At 39.3% G+C, this 21,030-nt stretch overlaps 1 protein-coding gene across 1 annotated transcript in view; it reads left to right on the forward strand.

Annotated features, from left to right (window-relative positions):
- Nucleotides 1-18,135, forward strand: part of LOC121516992 (F-box only protein 40) — a 146,600-nt gene extending 128,465 nt beyond the window's left edge. The window contains exons 2-3 of the mRNA XM_041798470.1: nucleotides 12,669-14,531; nucleotides 17,953-18,135. Of these exons, the coding sequence (XP_041654404.1) occupies nucleotides 12,669-14,531; nucleotides 17,953-18,135 (2,046 nt within the window). The remainder of the gene's footprint in view (nucleotides 1-12,668; nucleotides 14,532-17,952) is intronic.
- Nucleotides 18,136-21,030: the final 2,895 nt, after the last annotated feature.

A 21,030-nucleotide genomic window follows, 5' to 3' on the forward strand; every position in this document is an offset into this window, starting at 1 on the left:
TGCAGCTACAAATATAAAATAAGCACATTGCAAACACTACAGACAACGCGAGATTTAATAAATAGAACAGAAAAAAGGTTGAATGTTTAATCTGGGATTAAATAGACCGGTTTTAGCCAGAGCTTACATAGCTTTGCTAACTACGCAGCTGATGTTACTACATTAGTCAATGTAGCTACTTAGCTTCATTAGCTTTAGCTAAAGCTAATGTAATAAAGCAAGCCACAGTTCACACAACTACCTAAAAAATGGTCTGGCTTTATACAATGTAGCATAATCTAATCTAGATTTGGTTGATTTAGCTATATTTATCATGTTGCTAAGTTCCCTACATAGCTTCAGTAGCCAACTTTGCTTCATTAGATTTAGCTATGTTACCAACATAGCCTACATAGCCAACATATATTTGTTTGCTTTAGATTAAGCCAAGTTAGTTATGTAGCTATGTTACCTACGTAGCTTACATAGATTAATTAGCTATAGATTTAGCTATATTAGTTATCTAACTAAGTTACCTATATAGCTTAAGTAGCTAACATATCTTCATTAGCTTTAAATTTAGCTATGTCAGCCCCATAGATACCTTCCTGACGTAGTTTACATAGCTACCAAAGCTTTGTTAGCTTTAGACTAAGCTTTAGCCTAAGCTTTGGCTACATAAGCTGCATTAAAGTGTTTTAATGGCAAACAAGCTTTTTTTCCTGTGAGCAGACTGTTTACTCAGCTTTATTAAACATTTTATAATCAGGTTGGTAGCCTAACCTCTACCCCAACCCTGACCAGAGGTTTAATCTGATTTTATTTTACAAGTTTAAGCATGTATTTCTGCCCTGACAAAGGTAGCATCTTGTGGTTGTGGTCTGTAGGGGAAGTGTCTGAGATCTGTGGTCTGTAGCCAGAAAGCCTGACATATAAAACATCTGCTAGGATTTCCTAAATCTTTTATATGTGGGTACAGGAAAAGGGAACCAACTATTTTTCTCTTGCAAGCTTTGAACCATGCTAGCCCCAGCTTTAAGGCATTTGTAAGCAATATGTTCCTCTTCAGCTCTGCCCACTCTTCAAAATATGGTCCTCTCTGATTTCAAACGGCTGCCTAAATGCCAAAATCATGCTTTGATTTGTTTGTCACATTTTTTTTATCATGTGTGGAAAATGTTACGGGGAATCATACCCAAGTTTTTTCTCCACATTTCTGAGTGCCAGCTTCATGATCCTGTGACATTTGAACGGCAGAGAGCTGTCAAAGCCAGACAGATGCCAGGCTTAGCGATAACAAGTGTAAGACACATGCACAACAACAAACATGCACAGGCAACTCCCACATCGGCAGCAGAGAGCTGAGGGTGATTTTTGACAAATATTCACTGTTCAGATCTGATCTTTTTATGTATTTTCTGACTGTACATGTGACTTTTAATGTAGACATTTAACATCTGAAGTCTGTCCTGTCTCCTGCAGCGACAAGACAGAACTGATAAATTGCCCCAGTGCCTTTTATTATTAAACTTGTCTACAACAAGCTTTTTTACTACTTTCATGAATTTTATATGATCTGTCATTTATTACAGCTGTATATTGGCTGTGAAATGACTTGCTGCAGAAAACTCCCCCCACACTGTGTCCTCCTTCTCTTAGCAGTCATTAACCCCTGACATTATCAGGAAAGTCGACTGAAATGTCTCATTTACAGTTTTGGAGATTTTGTCATATATATCCTCCATTAATGACACCAAATCTGCCACCCTAGGGCGAGCCTCAACGGCTTCATTAGGAGGTATTTTTAATTAGCCTTAGTAATTAGAGGCAGAATATTGGGTGCAGAGATGCTGGAAGCCTAATTGATAGGCCCATAAACATTTGATATTCATTGGTCAGGGTTGGCAAACCATCACATTTTTTACTAAGACAGGTGGGACAAGAGTCCAAGGAGTTGAACTGCACAGGGAGTTAGAGTAAAACTTGTATGACATCCTCTTTAATTAAACAAGAAGCGAGGAGGGGAGGCTGCATAATGAGGAAGTGAAAACTAGGTGCGAAGTTTGGATTCCACATTTTCTCTCCAATTTTAGCCTGACCATATGCCACAATATGCTGTCCAGAAGAGGCTGGAAGGATAATATTTATCCTAAGGCATCTACAGTTAAATGCTTCCTGCAGCTGTGAGCAGTCTGCAGTGTCAGGTAGAAACACTTTAGCACTTTTAAATGATAGCAATAGATGCAGTTTTAATGAGTTGGAGAGATTTTATTTTTATGCAGAGAAATAAAGTACTACAACATTTACAGCCTGCTAATTTAAGTGAGAGCAAGCTCTCTGAATAGAGAAAAAATACACTTGTATTTCACAGGAAATACCATTTTACTTCTAATTAACTGTCATGTTACATGTACATGAGTTCAGAAATATCAGTGAATCATCTGTAAAGCTTTTTTTTTTCATTTAGAGTTGTCTTTGCAGCTCTAATATGCCATAAAATTCATGCATTTATACTATTACACCAATTTTATTTTTTATCATCACTGATCAGAGAGCTGGGCTTCTAGTGGGAGGGACTGGGATGTTCTTCACTGGGGGTAATTAACTCTGACAGCGCAATCCATAGCAAATATTATTCCTACAGAACGATGAGATTCAAGTTTTTTTAATGCCTGACACTAATCCTAACATGGAAGTATAAGTAACGATGTGTTCTGAACAAATCATATGCATTTTTTTTTTTTTATCGCGAAACAGCCACAACAATCATGATTCAAATCAACTCGCCAGTCATAACATCCATGGATTTAAAATGCTTTTGCACTGAGAATTAAGTAAACTATAGCACTGCACAGTAAAGAAGACACACTGAATCTGTTAAAGTGCAGCACAAATCTTGCATCTGTCTTCCAGTTGTAGTTAACTTTTGCAAAAGGAAGACTTTGTTGTCGACTTTCAGTAAACAAATTAAAGCGCCATCTTCCTCTCCACCATCCTCAAACGTTTAAGGGTGTTACTGTTCACAGAGGTCACACTTGAGTATGCACTGAAAAAGGAACACAAAGTCCCAAAGTTAATTCTAGACCTACTTCTAGGTCTCCCTTATTTATTACTTTTTAATCCTACTGTAGTGTGGCTTACAGTTTGATCCTTCTAATGTGAGAACCATCTGTAATAATTCATACAGCTGTGGTGTAATAAACATTAAAAAAGAGGGGTAACAGTTTCCTGCTTGCCCAGGACCCGCTCTCCCTGGCCTGAGCTGGATCGGGCCAGGTAAAGCACACCTGTAGAAGCATTGCCGTGCGCCCTTATCCAGCAGCTGACTTTTCCCAACCCCGCTTTTCTGAGTGCATTAGCAATTGACAAGATCTTGCCTGTGCTACCCGAAAATGCACAGAGTCGAAGTCGTCACAGAGGAGTTGAGCCGGTACCTCTAGCAGTCAGTCAGCATCCAGGCTGCACAAGAGTATAATAAGACATGGACCAAGGACTGAAAGAGTCTGACTTTCGTCCATGTGATCAGATACCTGGAGCCCCAAACTGCATTGCCCAGTGAATCCATTGCCCCATGCACAAGTCCAAGTCTGCAGTTGATCTCAGCCTCACAGTTTGCACATCGACTTTCACTGCCAAGGAAGGTGAACTGCTCCAAAACGTCCATGCTGTATACACTGTGGAACAATTTCAGAAAATGGACTGATTGATAAAATATTAGGAATTTAGGCAGGGCTTTTTTCAGGGAGGCTTTAAGACCCCCAAATTCCTATGCCATAAATTCACTTGAGTCAAAATCATTAATTTTTAGTTAAGTGTTCAGTTGTTGTCTCTTTTCTGTTTGCAGATCCAAATAGCTGATTGGTACTGAGGAAGAAGCACACAGAGTGGTTTTGTTTTATTGTAAAATAGTGCCACACTGGCTCTCTGAGAAATTAATAAATTGTTTAAAAATGTATCAGTATAGCGCACATGCAAGCCAGCACAGATTTTTGGCCTGTTTTTCCCTAAATTTGCCCATCTGTAGCACTGAAACTTAGCTTCTTTGCTGAACTCTCTCCATAATGGGGAAACATAGACCTGCTGTGCCTATTGGAAGTATTCAACCCCTTGGATGTTTTACTCTTTTACATATTTAATACATCAGTTATGGTCAATATAATTTGGCTTTTTTTGACCAAAGAAAAAAAGACAAAAAACCTCTTTAAAGTTAAAGTTAAAAATATATTAATGTCATTTAAACAAAAATATTTAATGTAAAAAAAGTGACTGCATTTATATTCACCCCCTTTAAGTCAGTATTAAGTAGATACATCTTTGGCAGCAGTCAAAGCACTTAATCTGTGTGGATAGGTCTCAATCAGGCTTGCACATCTGGACACTGCAGTTTTACTCCATTCTTCTTTGCAAAAATGCTCAAGCTCTGTCAGGTTACACAGGGATCAGGCGTGAACAGCCCTTTTTAAGTCTAGCCACAAATCCCTTATTGGATTGAGGTCTGGACTTATAGAACAGGGAACATTCCCTGTCTTCTTTAAATCTTTTTCCTGTGGTTTTTCATGGTATGCTTCGGGTCAGTACCCTAACCCTGGCTTGAAAATAAATCTCTTAAGTTGTAGTTCTCTTGTAGACTGAATAAGATTGTCCCCCAGGATTTTCCTATATTTTACTGCATTCATTTTACCCTCTACCTTTACAAGCCTTTCAGGGCCGGCTGCTGAAAAGCATCCCCACTACATGATGCTGCCACCATCATGCTTCACAATGAGGACAGTGTGTTTGTGGTGATTTGCAGTGTTTGCTGTCTGCCTAACATTGTATCTTGTCTGATGGCCAAAAAGCACCCTTGGTCCCATCTGACTGAAGAACTTTTTTTCCGCTTGACTATGGAGTCTCCTTCATGCCTTTTGGTGAATTCTAGTCCAAAATTAGTTTTCTTCAACAGTGGCTTTCTCTTTGCCACTCTCCCATAAAGCTTTGACTGGTGAAGAACCTGGGCAACAGTTGTTTTATGCAGCGTCTCTCCCATCTCAGCTGCTGAAGCGTGTAACTCCTTTAGAGTAGCCATAGGTGTCTTGGTGACATCACTAGTATTCTTCTTGCACAGCCACTCTTGGTGATGGATTTAGCTGAACTCCGGGGGATGTTCAGTGCCTTGGAAATGTTTTTGTATCCCTCCTCTGACTTAAACTTTTCATTAACTTTTTCTAGAAGTTGCTTGAAGTGTTCTTTTTTCTTCATGGTGTAATGGTAGCCATGAATACTAATTTAGCCAGTGACTGGACCTTTCAGACATAGGTGCAGTCACTTATTTTACTTTACAAATTATTGCTTGATGACCATTACTTTATAGTAATCTATTTTCTCTCAGTGACAAGAATTTTTTAGTTGGAAAACCAAATTATATTGGCCATGACTGATTTATAAAATCAATAAGAGGGTTAAACATCAAGGAGGTTGAATACCTTTTTTTTTAGGCACTGTAAATCTTGTGCGTCAAATGAAATTTTTTAACCAAGTACCTTACACGGCCCAACTTCCAAAATCGTGAAATACCCTTGAAATATTTCTGAAAGTCACTCAGACTTAGGCCTGTCGTTTGAAGAACATTAGTTCTGGGGCTCTCTGTGAGATATTGATTGTGTATGCATGATAAAATTGATTCTATGTGTGTCTCACACCAGCTAAAACTTGCTATTTGTTCTGAGTATGCACTGCTAGTCTTTGGAAAGTTTAAACTAATACAGACTCTGAGCTCTGCTTCGAGTTGGAACATATTTGAATTTCCATTATATATTTCCAAAGCTCTCTGCGGTTTATTTATGGGTCTGTGCTGGGTCGACCTCTGTAATAAACACAGTCCTGACACAGTTTCCTGGGTCTCTGCAAATTCAGCGGCAGCACATTTTTCTCTATGTCAACCCACTGGTTTGGCCTTATTAATGTGTTTTTCTCAGGTATAATAGACCAGATGGAAATCCTAAAATGGGGCCAATCTTTAAGAGGACTAGCAATAAGAGAGAAAATCTCAGAGAACTGGGAGAGATTTATAAGAAGCTCTGCAGACCATATAAGGATGCACCATACTTGGTGTGTTGATGGAAGCGGGCAAACCTTCAATATAAAGCTTGGAGCTGGTGATGCTTTCATTAGTTCTGCTTACTGCTGACAGCTTTTAATGCCTTGAATATTAATCAAGTTTTTTGTCTGCCTTCTACAGCTGTCCAGTCACATTTCAGAACATTAAATTAGAGTTAAATGACATGGTGCTGCATGAATCATTAACCCGTAGCCTCAGAATTGCTCAAATCTGCGATACAGAAAATGGACAAGCTGTAATTATGCCCCTTTTTTAGCTGCTGGGTTGCATAAGAGCTCAAGCAGAGGGTAGAGAAGATTTTCATTACATGAGACTTCTATGTTCTTTAAAACATCTTCTTACTCTGCAGACTGTTGGAAAATTTAAAAGGACTCTCTCACTGGAGGAATGTTTTAAACATAGAAAAAGATTTCAGGTATTTCATTGATGAAACAATTACCTTTACAAAGCTTAAATGTTCATGTACCCACATTCCCATTTGGAGAAGGAAATTTGATCCATCTGTCACACTGGCCAAAAAATGTAGATTCATCTAGAGAATACAAAAAGATATGCAAACACTGGAACAATTGATTTTGCTGCTTTTTGACATGTGGTGGGGTGTAGTGAAACACTGATATTTGACATTTTGAGATATACTCTCACTGACTTTCTGGTGGAAATGAGACGACTGACACTTCTTTACATTAAATATGAAACAACCTCCAGAATCCCGCTGACCTAATGTAACATAAGAGAGGAAGAAGGGAAATAGGCAGCCTAAATGGTGAAATTTGACCTACCCACACCTCTTACAAACTGTCAATAACAGCTGTCTAATCCTTTCAAACAAACCCAGCATGGCAATTTGGGATTAACTCGTCGCATAAGTCTACTCTGGCTGCTACAGAAGAATCTCTAAATCAACCAGAGCCGCCTACCCTGAAGTCTGACAGTCTACTCTTGTGCCATCAAAAAGCCCCAAACTTCTTTCTAATCAGAATGTTAAAATGCTATATGATAGCTGTGCATGCTGCTGGTAACTTCTAGCAAAGCAGATGGATTTGCCAGACTCAATGTCTGTCATCAGGCAAATCTATCTTGCAAAGCTCCAATTATTTGTGCCAAACCAAAAATGGATTTGATCAATCAGTATCATCTGGGGAGAACGAGACAGTAGCTAAAGGTTTGGTTCAGTTGTATTGAGTTGATAGCAATGGCTGCCACCAGTGTAGCAATTAGTTTAGATGAAGCTATAGTAAAGTGGCGTGTTTTTTTTTTTTTTTTTTCAGAACTGGACCACATCTTTTTGAAATAAAGAGCAAAGAACAGCACTGAAAGCTTTTCATAATGGAAAAAAGTGTCACTCTTCTCCAAACCTGCTTTGGCACGACTATGTGATCATTATGAGTGGGTTTGAGTTGTTCTGTAAGCTTTTGTATCCAACAGCTGCCACCAGGGTAGCAATAAGTAAATTAAATCAAGAGCCATGAGCCACACTCAAAGTTTCTCTTTGCAGAGAAGATATTTGCATGTCTCCCAATAGGCTTTGGCATGACATGTTTTCCCATTTCAGTGTTGTTTCTGATGTAATGGCTGAGGCTACTGATGGAGCTAGGAAGACAGGGAGAGAGAGACTGAGCAACAAGCCAAACTGGAGTAAATATTTTTGAAAACTACTTGTCAGATGCTAAGCTGGCTACAAAAATAAATTATATCCTTTATGATGGAAAAATGGCCATAAGTACACAGAAAATGGTGGATTGCTCCCTCCGGTTGGGGAGTGAGTCTCTGCCACAGGTGAAGGAGTTCAAGTATCTCGGGGGTTTTGTTCACCAGTGAGAGTAAAAGTGTCCATGAGGTTGTCAGGCAGATTGCAGTGTTGGCAGTATCGCAAGCGTTGTGCTGGTCTGTTGTGGTAAAGAGGGAGCTGAGCAGGAATGCAAAGCTTTTGATTTACTGGTCAATCTACCTCCCAGTCTCCATCTATGGTCATGAACTCTTGGTAATGACTGAAAGAACAAGATCGTGGATAAAAGCGCCCAAAACGAGTTTTTTCCAGAGGGAGTCTGAGCATTTATGAAACTAGGTGTAGAGCTGCCGATTCTTCATGTTGAAAGGAGCCGGTTGAGGTGGTTCAGGTGTCTGAGCAGGATGCATCTTGGGCACCTCACTTTAGAAGTCTTCTGGGCACTTACATATATCTTGTCTGTGTTCCCCCAGAAGGAGTTGGAAACAGTGTCACTAGGGAGAAGGATGTCTGGGTTTGATTTGCTCAACTTACTACCACTGTGACCTGGCCCCGGATAAGCGGAAGAAGATGGATGGATGGATGGATGGATGGAGGGATGGATGGCCCTCATTGAGGTAAAATTCAGAAACACAGAGCTATGACAGCAGGAAGATGTGGCCAATAAGCAGCACAAACATGCCTGGTATAAAAGCTGAGATGGAGTGAGTCAGAGCTGAGACATGCTGCAGCAGTTACACAGCCGACATGCACCCAGTGTGAACCGGCTGTTACCTTTAGATTCAGCAACCTGATAAGTCCTTGAATTAATTCTAAAAGCCAGTGGCTGTTTGGTGTAAATGTTTTGCCTTCTATGTCTAAGTAAAAGCAAAACAATACATTTAAATTAGCCTCAACTTTGAATTAGATATTAATTAACGTAGACGTAATTATGCAAACTCAATCCACTAAAGCACTTTAAAATTTGTATTGCACTTGCACTCTAACCTCAACAAAACAAGTCTGTTCTGTTCTGCTGTTGTATAGCAACAAGAAGCTGGAATAGAAAGTGTTTTTATCACAAAGTTTCTCTCTGCCTCTTTGTTTTTCATGATGAAATGTATGCTGATTGCACATCCTATAGAGAGCAAAGCAGCTGCCTCTGATAAGCTGTTCATTGTAATTGGTGCCAGGTGAAAAAAAAAAGTTGCAGGCAGATGCAGATTGTGGATGGAGCACATTTTAAACACGGGGTGGAAAAAGGATGTCAGGGAGTGTTTTCAGGGTGACGTGAGGGGAGTGAACGGTATGGTAATTTAGCCAGCCTTAATGTGAATGACTGTAATTAGTTAAAGCTAGTTAGACTGGATCAATGCCCATTATGCTCCTCAGCACAGTGTTCCTGAAAATGACTGAGAGAGATGGCATGAATGACAAAAAACACAGCCCAACAGGTGTAGCTTCCTATACGTCATTTGCAGTTTTATCAGCTTGAAAACTCATTTTAGGAGTGAAGAATAATGAGCTGCTGTTTGTGCACAATCCAGTAATGTCTGATGTGGAGCGGCAGAGTTTTGTGTTATGACACAAGGGCTGATTTAATTAAAAGAGGCATCTTTCTGGGCCGTCTCCATAAATAATACAAGGTGTTGGGATTCATCAGCCTCTATGTTTAATCAAAACATCACTGATGAAGATAAGTTTCCCTCCAGCTAAAAAAAACACAGAAGCAAGTCCTGAAAGTGCCTAAAAAATCCAGTTCAATCTGGGACATAATCAGCCGCAAAGACTTGAGAAAAGTTTAAATTAACCTGAGTTAAAAGCGACATTTTCATCGCATCATGAAAAATACCAGCTTGATCTTACACTGTTACCCCAAAGAATTTAACTAATCCATGATGTGAATGAAACCTGACAGCTGGGAAAAGCTGCTGGAGAAAATGTGGAGTCAGTTTATGAAAGTCTGTGAGTGACATCTAGTGGAGGACAAGGAACAAGACATGCAAGATTAGACAATAACAATCCAGTTTTCCCATGCATTTGTACTGATAATATAATGGCCTGCTTGAAGAGGTACAGACATGTCCCCCAAAAAATCACCAAATTTGAGGAAAACACCCATAATTAACTTCAAATATTAACATAATAAGCCATTATAATGTACCTTTAATTGGCAAATGTTGCTGTAATTGCCGTCAAATTAGATCAAATACAAAATCCAGCGCTGGATTGCAGAGTGTGGGCTGTCTAGAGGATATTCTGTGCGCGTTGATGTTTTTGACCACACTAGAGTTAAAGTGTTGAGATCTTGGATTAGCAGCTATTATCACCAGCCTCTCACAGTGAAGCGGAGGTGGGGGCTGTAACTTGACCTTGCCTCTTAATGGTTGTGTGACAATGGTGCCCCGTCCCACTGGCCTGTCTGCCCCTCCGTTGTATCCATTTATAACATCCAGACACAGTGCAGAGGTTATTCTGAGGTGCCAGCAAGCACAAGGTGACGGGTGCAGAGGAACAAAGGGTGAGGAATGATACTGTCATTGTTGCACTTTTAATACTTTTTACTCACATTTCTTCTTTTATATCTTACATTATGCATTTACCTTCTTTATTTTTAATGTTCTGATACTGATGTGCATTTAATATATGCATCTACTGTAGATAAACCCTTATTATAAAGCATTTAAGTGTGCATTTTAAGTTCATAGCATTTCATTATTTTTATATTGAGGATGCAACAGCTTTCCTGGAGAAATTTGGACTCAGACTGCTAACTTGTGAACACTGTGTCATATTTTCTATCAGCTCTTCTCAAATGATCCACGTGTTGACAAGCCACAATGGTGAGTACATCCATTTTTTATAGTTTAATTTCAGCACATACGGTTCTTACTTGGATGTTATTCTGTTATTTTAGATCAGTGGTTCTCAGCTGGTGGGTCATGAGCCAAAAGTGGGTCACAGAGTTATTTTCAGTGGGTTGGGAATGGGCCAGGAAAACAGACTTGTAGGAAAAAGTCTATGATGTATGGGAGCCCTAAGAGGACATACATCTATGAATTTTTTTACTCCAATTTGTTGTGATAACAAGTACATTTTGGTTGTTTTCTTGAAATTTTGTCTTACTTGTTTAGTTATTTGGAATCTTAGAGCTGTTTTCCCATCATAATGTGTTTTTTTTAATCAAATCTTTTCTTTGTTTACAAATGCATACAAGTTATTACAAAATAAGGGATTTAATCAATTATCAGTACAATGGAAAAAGTATATATGCTAGGATTAGAGCATCATAATAACCAGAGAGGAAAGAACAAAAAAAAAAAAAAAAACAGAGAGAGAAAAAGCAAAACACCAAAAATAACAACAATAGAAATGTGTGTGTTTGGCTCCATGCTCTCAGGCTGTAGTTAGCTCTAGACACCATGCTTAAAAAGAAAGTGAATATAGGAGCTTCCAGCAGTCTGCTGTAAAACCACCCAACAGCCCATTTTTTTGTTACTGTCATGCCAATGTTAGGAGAACATTTAACACTGGTATGGCAGGCATTGTAGATGAATTAATCTAAAAAAAAACTCAGAAACATGGGAGGAAAAAAATCTGTCAGAATCTGGCAACTGGAATGCATTCTCAGTACATAAAGTACAAGAAGGATCAGTAACCATTTTCACTTTTGCACCATGAGTGAATTATTCACTCAGTGAGTCACCTCCTGCCTGTGTACATGGCTTAGATTAATATACTATATGGACAAAGGTATTTGGCCACTCCAGTGAGGTATTGAATTCAAGTGTTTTAATCTGTTGCCACAGGTGTATACAAACATTTGTGATATGAAACGGGTGGTTCTAAAGAGCTCAGTGACTTTAAGCATGGCACTGTGATGGATGCCAACTTTGTGAAATTGAACATCCTGCTGGATATTTCACAGTCACGTGTAAGGGATATTTTTAGAAAGTGAGAGTATTTTGGAGCAGCAGCAACCATGAAGAGGCTGGGCCCCTTATCTCCGGTTAAAGACAATCTCAATGCTTCAGTGCTATGCTTACTACTTTGTGGTAACAGTTTGGGGAACACCCTTTTCCATTCCAACATGACTGTGCCCCAGTGCATAAAGCAAGGACTGTAAGACATGGTTGATGAGTTTGATGTGGAAGAACTTGACTGGCCTGCACAGAGCCCTGACCTCAACCCCGTCGAGCACCTTGGGGGACCCAGGCCTTCACATCTAGCATCAGTGCCTGACCTCATAAATACTCTACAGAGTGAATGGGAACCATTTCCAACAGGAGCACTCAAAATCTTGTGGAAAGCCGTCCAAGAAGAGCGGAAAGAGACACTAGTCAAACAAACTATACAGTTGTTAGAAAAACTTTATCTAAGTTGAATGAGCAAAAGTGGAACATAAAGCCCCAAGTTATATTTTGTGAGACAGTGGAACAAAAACTGGATAGATTGAGGTCGATCTGAATGTTTTGGGTTGATAAGAAGTTTAGTTGTCCTAGTTGTCTGATTAGTTGGATCAGCATAAATTAGTCTTATTACAATGGAATTTCTAGAAAACAACCAAAATTTGCTCATCATAATGGGAATGGGAGAAAAACCAAATGCATGTTTGTATGTCCTCCCTGGGCTTTTGTAATGATTTGCGGTTTAAAAATGTCTGTTTTGTCCTGTCTCTATGTTCAATCACATATTTTGTTCCATTAATTGCAACCACGGTTGAACATTTTTGGAAATTTGTGTTGCTATTTCTCTCAAAAGAGGGGGTGGTTGGTCCTGAGGCTACACCAGTTGAGGACCACTGTACTAGTGACTGTGTTTGAAGCTTTTTTATGAACCTGCAATGCTGCTTTTCCTCCTCCCTTGTGTTATTTTTCTTCCCAGGTTAAAACCAGAGAGATACCAGTGGGTCGTCATGAGCATTGTGACAAATGTTACAACATCAATTGTCAAGCCCCCATACAGACTTCTTTCTCATGCAGGACCATCAAGTGTGGTAAAAACTGTGGTGCCATATTCCACATCTGTAAACAAGAGGAGCACCAGCTCCTCTGTCCCAATGAAACGGTCCCCTGCCTCAATGTTTTCTACGGTTGTCCTGTCATCATGCTGCGCCACAGGCAGGCCAAACACCTGGAGGTGTGTCCTGCCAGCGTTGTCTGCTGCTCACAGGAGTGGAACCGCTGGCCCGTTTCAGAAACTGATCTGACCTTCTACAGAAATGTCTCCAAAAACCTTCAAAGTGAGGTGAACCTTGATACCGCTTTGGCTCTCCGAGACCAAGAGCTGCTTTTTCGATCCATCAAAATGAAGAATATTTTCCCTGAGCTGATGGTGCAAGAAATCTCTGATTTAGTTGACAGTCCTGCAGACGAAGATTCATCCTGTTCTCTAGTTTGTTGTGAATTTACAGAAAATGGCTGCACACAGATGGAAGAAAAAGAACTGAGTCAAGAGGAGAGGGATGCTTTGGCAAAGAGTAGAAATGTTGAAAGTATTCAGAACTACAACACCTGGGAGAAAATATTTAAGAAGGAGATGGAAGGGTGCAAGCAAACTGTCAAAAACCTGAACAACAGAGAGGAGAGAGGGAAAGGAAATGACAAGGAAGAATCATCAAACTGTCAGAGAGAGACAACAGGCTCACATGTGAGCCAAGAAAAATCTGCTCCAGGCATGGATGGTGCAACTGGCCTCGCGCCATGGCAAGACGGGGTCCTTGAGAGGTTAGGAAAGGAAGTCAACATTGCTGAATATAACATGTATCTAGTTCACAATGGAGCAATGCTAATTAACTTTGGACAGCTTGCTGCCTGCACCCCGAGAGAGAAAGATTTTGTTTATGGGAATCTGGAGCCAATTGAGGTTAAAACAGTCCGAACATTTAACGTTCCAACAAGCTATCGAGCTAGACGCAGTCATCTGAAGGATCCTACACGCAAGGCCAAGACAACCCACCAGAGTGTTGACACTGCAGATTTAGGCATCTCTGTCGAGGATCTTCCAGAGGTTGATGAGGTTAGCACCACTCTGCTGTGCTCCCTAGAAAAAGAACTGAAAGGACATTTAATCTCAGAGAGCTCAACCGTTGATGGTCTTTATGTCGATGTAGGAACACAAACGTATAGCTTCGCCCTTGCTCCCTTCAGACGAGATGCCTCACTCGCTGATGTCATTTCAGACAAGCCTCTTAGCCTGTATGTCCATGTGGAGGCTGAATCTGTCACGAGAAGACACAACAAAACAAGTTCAGCCTTCAGCTACATGTGTGGCCACTTCTTCCGCCGAGATGAATACCGCTCGCATTTCAGGAATGTGCACTCTGACATTCAGGCCTCTCTCACCGGCTGGTTCCAACAACGCTGCCCCTTAGCATACCTCGGCTGCACTTTCACCCAGACAAGGTTTCACCCTGCGGGTCAAGGAGCCACAATCAAATTCTGTCAAGATGTCAGCGCCTTTGTCCTCCAGCCTGACATCCCATCATGCCTCCGTGCCGACAGGGAAACCTGCAGCTCTCAGAGAAATGCTGAACAGTATCTGGATCCCCTGAGCAGCTTGCCCTTTGAGATCCTGCAGCACGTTGCTGCTTACCTCGACAGTTTTACATTATTTCAGCTGTCCAAGGCCTCTCGTCTGATGAGGGAAGTGTGTGCCACTTTGCTGCAGGAGAGAGGGATGGTCTCCCTCAAGTGGGAGAAAAAGACATACTCCCATGGGGGGAGCTCCTGGAGGTGTCTAAAGAAGGCGAGTATTTGTGTTTGCTTTGCATTAGTTGCTGCCATCATTTGTCAAAACTCCATATATTTTTGATAAACCTGCAGAGAAACCTCATGTCATGCAAACCTTGTGCACAGCTAAGGGGAGTAAACAAAAGGCCGAACTTGTGATTCAGTCCCACTTTAGTATCTGGCACTGTTCTGTTACCTGCTATCGGAAAATCAGTCATTCATACCACCTGACAGCTGCTGCATTGTTAACACATTCAGACTCTCCATAGTCCTCTCAATATTACAAACTGAATCACAACCATGTTGGCAACATTTAATAGGTTCCTGCTGAAGCAGCCACTGGAGATTTGCTGTTTTTCTGTGTCCTTATTGAAAACCAGCTGCATATCAGGTCAGACACTGTGTGCAAGAGTCTGAATAAAGGAAATGTTGAATACTCTGCTGGCTTAAGTGTACAAGCAGCAGGCTTGTATTTAGCTCGACTAACATCATCTGATTCAAGGCCTTGAAATAATCAATGGCAGTTCAACTAAATGCAAACCATCTTGATCCATACATAAAAAAAATACACAACCAGATTCATCACTGAAGTCTATTTCAATGGTGACTACCTTTTTCTCTCTTAATTTGGAGACTGAAGTTTGACAGATGAAAGAGTGAGGTGATTCACATCCAACAGCTAAGTAGCTCAGGATTCTTTGTTTACATCAGACCACTAATCTAATCCTGAGACTCCATGGCTTAGGCTGCTAGGCCAGAGGGACGCTATGTGGCCTAATGGTCTGAGCCTGGAGAGCCACAGCTGTCATTTTTGGAGTCCAATCAGAATCTGGTTAAGACTTATGTATGCCCTAAGAGTGACAGTTAAAATGCTTCAGGATCATCGGCATTGAAAGATGACTGTTTCAATTCATCACAAATGAAATGCCATCTAATAGGTAAAGACTCTTTGAGTAAACGGTTATATCAGGGGTGTCCACAGTTTTTCATTGACAAGGGACAACAGATGCAAATTAGCATTTTTGCTAACTCTGGCACATTTACAATATGTATTCCTTACATTTGTACATTAATGTGCACTGTCCCTTTTGAATAAATAAATAAATAAATTAGAAATGTAACAATGACTTGGCCACTTTGATATACCTCACCTAAACTTCTTAATGTTGGTTAAACCAGTCCAATGTACATTGGGATGTGCTTAAAGGGATATTTCAGGATTTTTGAAGTTGAGTCAGATGAAGTTAGTAGTGGCATTAACCTCCAGTGATTTCTGTGAAAGTTGAACTTGGGATTATTACGAGCTCAGAGAAATCCACAGCATAATGGCTGTAGATGAAAACGTTTTATCCACGTAGTTTAATGAGTTTGGCGTAAAAATGGGCCAAGAAAATATGTTGGCTCGTCTGTACGCTGTTTCAAAAACATACAAAGCACTTAGTTTTTCCCAAAACAACCCTTTGTGTCAAGCACTAATTTACAATGCAGCTGTTGGAATTTTTGTCTCCTTCATTGTTTAGGATTTTGAAGTAGCCAGTCAGATTTCAGGGGTGTCCTATTCTGTCTTTATTGGCATGGAAATATCACCTTGCATTGCCAAAGCATTGTACAAATTTCTAGTAATAAATAGAAAAATAACTAGAAAAAAAGTATTACAATTGATATCTCGAATTTTTGGGTTTAACTTTAAAATTTTGGTTAAAAAATGTATTTTATATATATATATATATATATAATATTGATATGTGTGGGCAATCCTGGTCATGGCAGTTGTGTTGTGTTTGGGGGTTATTTTTGGTCACAACCGCTCATATAATATGCTGCAGCATGTGCACACTGTTGCACTTCACCCAGAAGCTTCTGTTCATTGTTCACGCTGGTGTTTTGTTTTTGTTTGCTGGTGAAAAGTGGAAAGAACTTGTCTCTGATGTCCTTGTGATGAATTAAAGCACAGGTGGTTAGAAAGTGCAGCTCTGTTTCCACCTCCTGTTGGCTGCAGTGGGTGCACAGCCTTCTCAGAAGGGGAGGTCTTTTCACTTTCCAAACAACCCCTGATTCACAACACTTTGTCAACTTGGAACAAAGAGGGGCTTATTTCAGGATCTATTTCAGTCTTCAGTGCAACAAGGAGCTGTAAACTAAAATATGTTATAAAGCATATCAAGTGTTCAAATTACTACAGTTTTAGCCAATATTTGTGGCAGTTTCATCAACTGATTACAATAATGTAGATGCACAAAGGAAATACTCAAATAAAGATAACATTTATTTGTGCTTAAATTGTAAAATCATTCCACATGAATTAAATTAGTGAGCTTAAGCCAGCTAATTAGCCTAAATAGCAAAAACCTGCTAGTGGACAAAATGACTAAATATGTCACTGCAAATTATGCTGTAGATCTATCATCCATTTCTTTTAAAATTGAAACTGATAATGGATCTTGTTAACAGTCAGCTTGTAGATCTTTAGAGTGATAGTTCGCTGTTGTTGGCTGTTTGGTTATTTTGACTCACTCTGAATTGGTAGATTTGGCATAGTAAAGATGTCAGGTAGCCTAATTCATACTCTTACCTGAGGATTGCATGATCCACAGCACGTTGTAACACTTTTCTTTCGTGAAAACAGGACGGGCTGAGAAAAATCAGTCGGTTTTGCAACAGTACCAACACAGCAGTTTGTCTCTTGGTAAAACGAAGGAGAGTCAAGCACAGCCTTCATGTTCAATTACAGGCCGTATTTCATTTCACTTTTACAGTTTGCTGAGAGTCATTTAAAGAGCTCTGTGACCTTCATTTTAACACCCCTGGGTTTTCATGTATCATCTAACTTCCTACATTATATTCAAGAGCAATTGCAGTTTGTCAACTTATCACATCTTGCGGAATCTGGCAGCCACACAGGCACCAGACCTGATCTAAATGTGGACCAGATTACCACATTGTAAGACTGAACTTATAAACGTATCTCTTATGCCTTCTTAAAGGCCTTTCAAATGTCTTCCTGACCTACAAACAAATGTGCAAATGGTGGTAAAACGTCACCTCTTTCCTTGAGAGAATAAAACACAAATGCACGTGTGTGTGTATTTTTACACAGACTATCTGTGCGCTGCAGTGATCATGAGACAGAAAGTGTGCCGATGATTTCAGTGATGTGGAATGACCCGAGGCCTCGCTGCCAGTAAACACGGCGCTACCATAACAAGTCAGATATGTGATCATTCATGGAAACAAGGTGCTGATAAGGCTGTGTGGATGACAGCTGAGTATTTGAAGGGCATCATTTGTATTATCTCAGTCACTAACTTGTGATAAAAATACCCTGTGATCTAGATTCCATGGATATAAAACATAAATTCAAGCTAGCGGCCAAGGCTGCACTACATTTGACTTATATCATGACAGCAGCCTCTCAGCTCTGTGTTTGTGTTTTACAGGTTTGGGAGTTCAGCACTTTGTTTTCCTCTGTGGACAGATGGAGCTTCAGAGACACTCCCTCCATGTCAGAGCATCTGAAAAGCTGCTCCTTCTACCAGAGAGAGGAGCGCTCTGAGCCGGTGCCTTTAGCCTGCCTGGGAGAGGTCAGAGACAAATATGCAGCAGTTAAGAAAAAAAGATAATGCTCGTGGTCTCTGTGGGCGGATCATGACATGAGCAATGCCAGTTTTAAATTCATGTATGCACCCACAGCCTATACAGTGAATAAAGTCTCTGTAGAGCTACTTTACAGAAAAGGCAGACACTACCAATTCAAGTATTACCTCTGGCAGATCTCGATGTTATTTACTTAACCTTTATCTTGTTACTTTGCCTCACACTGTGTTCAGAATGCTTCCAGATATTCCTGTTTATGCTGTGTTTATCGAGAGAAAATGAAACTTCAACAATCCCTGTGAGGAAAGTATGTCAATAAATGAGAGAATTGTATTGTGTTCTATCAGTTTAGATGCCTTTTTTTTTGGTACACTGAGCTGTTGTTTGTCTTGTCATTTTTCATCCATATAGTGCAAAAGCATTGTTTGAATTGAGCTTTGACTGTTTTCAACATGGTTAGACTGCCATCTACTGGACAAAAGCTGAAGTACATCACTTGTGTGGATCCTTAATAAAAGTCTGGTATTTAAATGGTGAACACCACAGAGTTTGCCCTTCATTGAACAGTTAAATGCAGGTTTTTATGCTAACTCTACAGAATTAACATCTATTTTTAGACTTGGTTGTGGCACATAAAAAGATGGCCTTCCGTGTGTGTATCAGCATATACGTATATTTTGCATGTTAACCCTCAGATGGTGTAAAATAAATTGTTCACTCAGCAAACATAAATAACAAATTAAAAAAACAACAACGATATACATTACTTTTCCCCAAAAATTCTTAGCTTCAATTCTTTTAAATAAAGCTCAGACCTGATTATAGATATCATTTTAACCACTGAAATGTGAATTTGAGTGCAAAACTCTGATATTTGTCATGTAAAACAACACAAAAAAATGAAATATTTTACATGACTACATGCAAATTGAATTTTCTTTTAGGGGATCACAGCAATAATAAGCAACAACTTTTAGCTTATACATATCATGATTTTAGAATTTAAGATTTTAATAAATTGTAACACTTAGGGTGTAAATGACTAAAAATGGGTGTCATACATAAATGGCAATAAATAGAATAATAAAAAAATGTACTTGTTTGTATTCATTTTTCAGTCAAGATCAGACTTGATCATAAATATCAAAAATGATATTTTTTTTGGGGGGGGGGATATAAGTTATTAAAAAATCAAAGCTCTGATGTTTGTAATGTGAAAAACATTTGTCTTTAAATCTCTTCACTGTATGTGAATTGAATATTCTTGACGGGGATTATCACAGGCATGAATATGTGAACAATGAGCAATTATTTTTCAAAATTTTAAGATTTTTAATTGATTTTTACACCTAGAGTAAATCACTGTCAGATCCTTAACTTTATATAAAAGTGTTTGTAACATTGCAACATCAGGAGCGCTGCATCCATTTCATGAGAGGGGTGTGGTCAGGGGCGGAGTCAGACAGCTCATTAACATTCAAAGCCACAGACACAGAGACGGCTCATTCTGAGAAAGACTGGAACAGAGGGGTTTTTAGACATGCAAAAATCCTGTACTAGAGTGTTTTTTCAGCAGCAAACTTCAGGGCATGTTTTGGGGACCTCTGGAAACAATATAAACTTGTCTTAAAAGGGTAAAATATGTCCCCTCTGCATTGTTTTATCTAGTTACTGTGCCCTTGCAAAGCACTTTGAATTGCCTTGTCTCTGAAAGGAAAATAAACTTGCCCAGCCAAACCCCTACCTCTGAAAGTTATTTGAAAGTTATTTATGAAGGACTCACTTTAATTGAGAGAGCCCAAATAAAGAAACTACATTGGAATTGTCTAGGAACTTTAAAAGAGAATTATCGTCTTATTTCTAAGAAAGTACTTGGTAAAATACCACCTAATTAGCAGAGAATTGCCAGAATATTAAGGGATTAGGATAAGAGGGTTAACATAAAATACCACCTAATTAGGGCTTACTAAATTAAAGTGCTACCATTTTTTTTTTTAGACCTGATCATAAAAATCAAATATTGTTAATTCTTGGGAAATTAACCCATTCATTGCCAGTGCAAATGCCCAAGAAGAGAGACACAACGACAATTTTTTTTTTTTTTTTTTAAATATATCTTTAAGGTTCTCATTTGAAAACTTACTCAATAAAGCTCATCCTTGCAGGAGTTGAATCTTGGTGGCTACATGACTCCATCTGCTGATTTGTTACTTCTTAAAGTCCCCTGAGTTTGTACTAAACTTGGTAAAACAGTTTTTTTCCACTGATGCCCAAAAGATTGACGTTCTTCTCTCTCTTTCAGAGTTTAGGACTTTGATTTCTAGCCACTGTGTTTCGCATTGCAACTGTTGTACTTGATTTCAATTCATCTACCTTTGCCACTGACAATGTGTTGTTGTTTTCAGTCATTGTTTCAGTAATTGTTTGATTGTGCTGTGGTTTTAATGTGCTTGTAATCTTGACGACACTGGAATGAGGGAAACCTTTCGAGAATAAATAAAGGTTTGAAATGAAATGTAAATAATTTTTTTAAATTTTGATTTCCATTATTATTTTTCTAAATGTAAAGGTTTTAATACATTTTTGTAACAGTACTCCTACAGGAAACCAGGAAAAACCATGTGGTTTCCCCCCATGCCAGAGATTGGAAAATGTCTGGCATTTGGTGATGAACAGGAAAAAAAATGCAAATTTGAAGCAGTGACTCCAGAATGAACTCTTTATATTATAAAATGCATGTTTTTCTGCGATGAATGAGTTTCAAGGGGGCATCTTTGGTCACCAATACCCAGAGTGTAAACAAAAAGTGTGCAGAGCTGAACATTGACTTAAGATAACTCAAATTTGAAAAAAATCTCTAAAATGCATTCTGTCAGCATTGACATAGTCAAAATAAGAATAATTATGAAAAAGAAAACAAA

Source organism: Cheilinus undulatus, linkage group 2 (assembly GCF_018320785.1).
Source record: "Cheilinus undulatus linkage group 2, ASM1832078v1, whole genome shotgun sequence".
In the NCBI taxonomy this organism is placed as follows: Eukaryota; Metazoa; Chordata; class Actinopteri; order Labriformes; family Labridae; genus Cheilinus; species Cheilinus undulatus.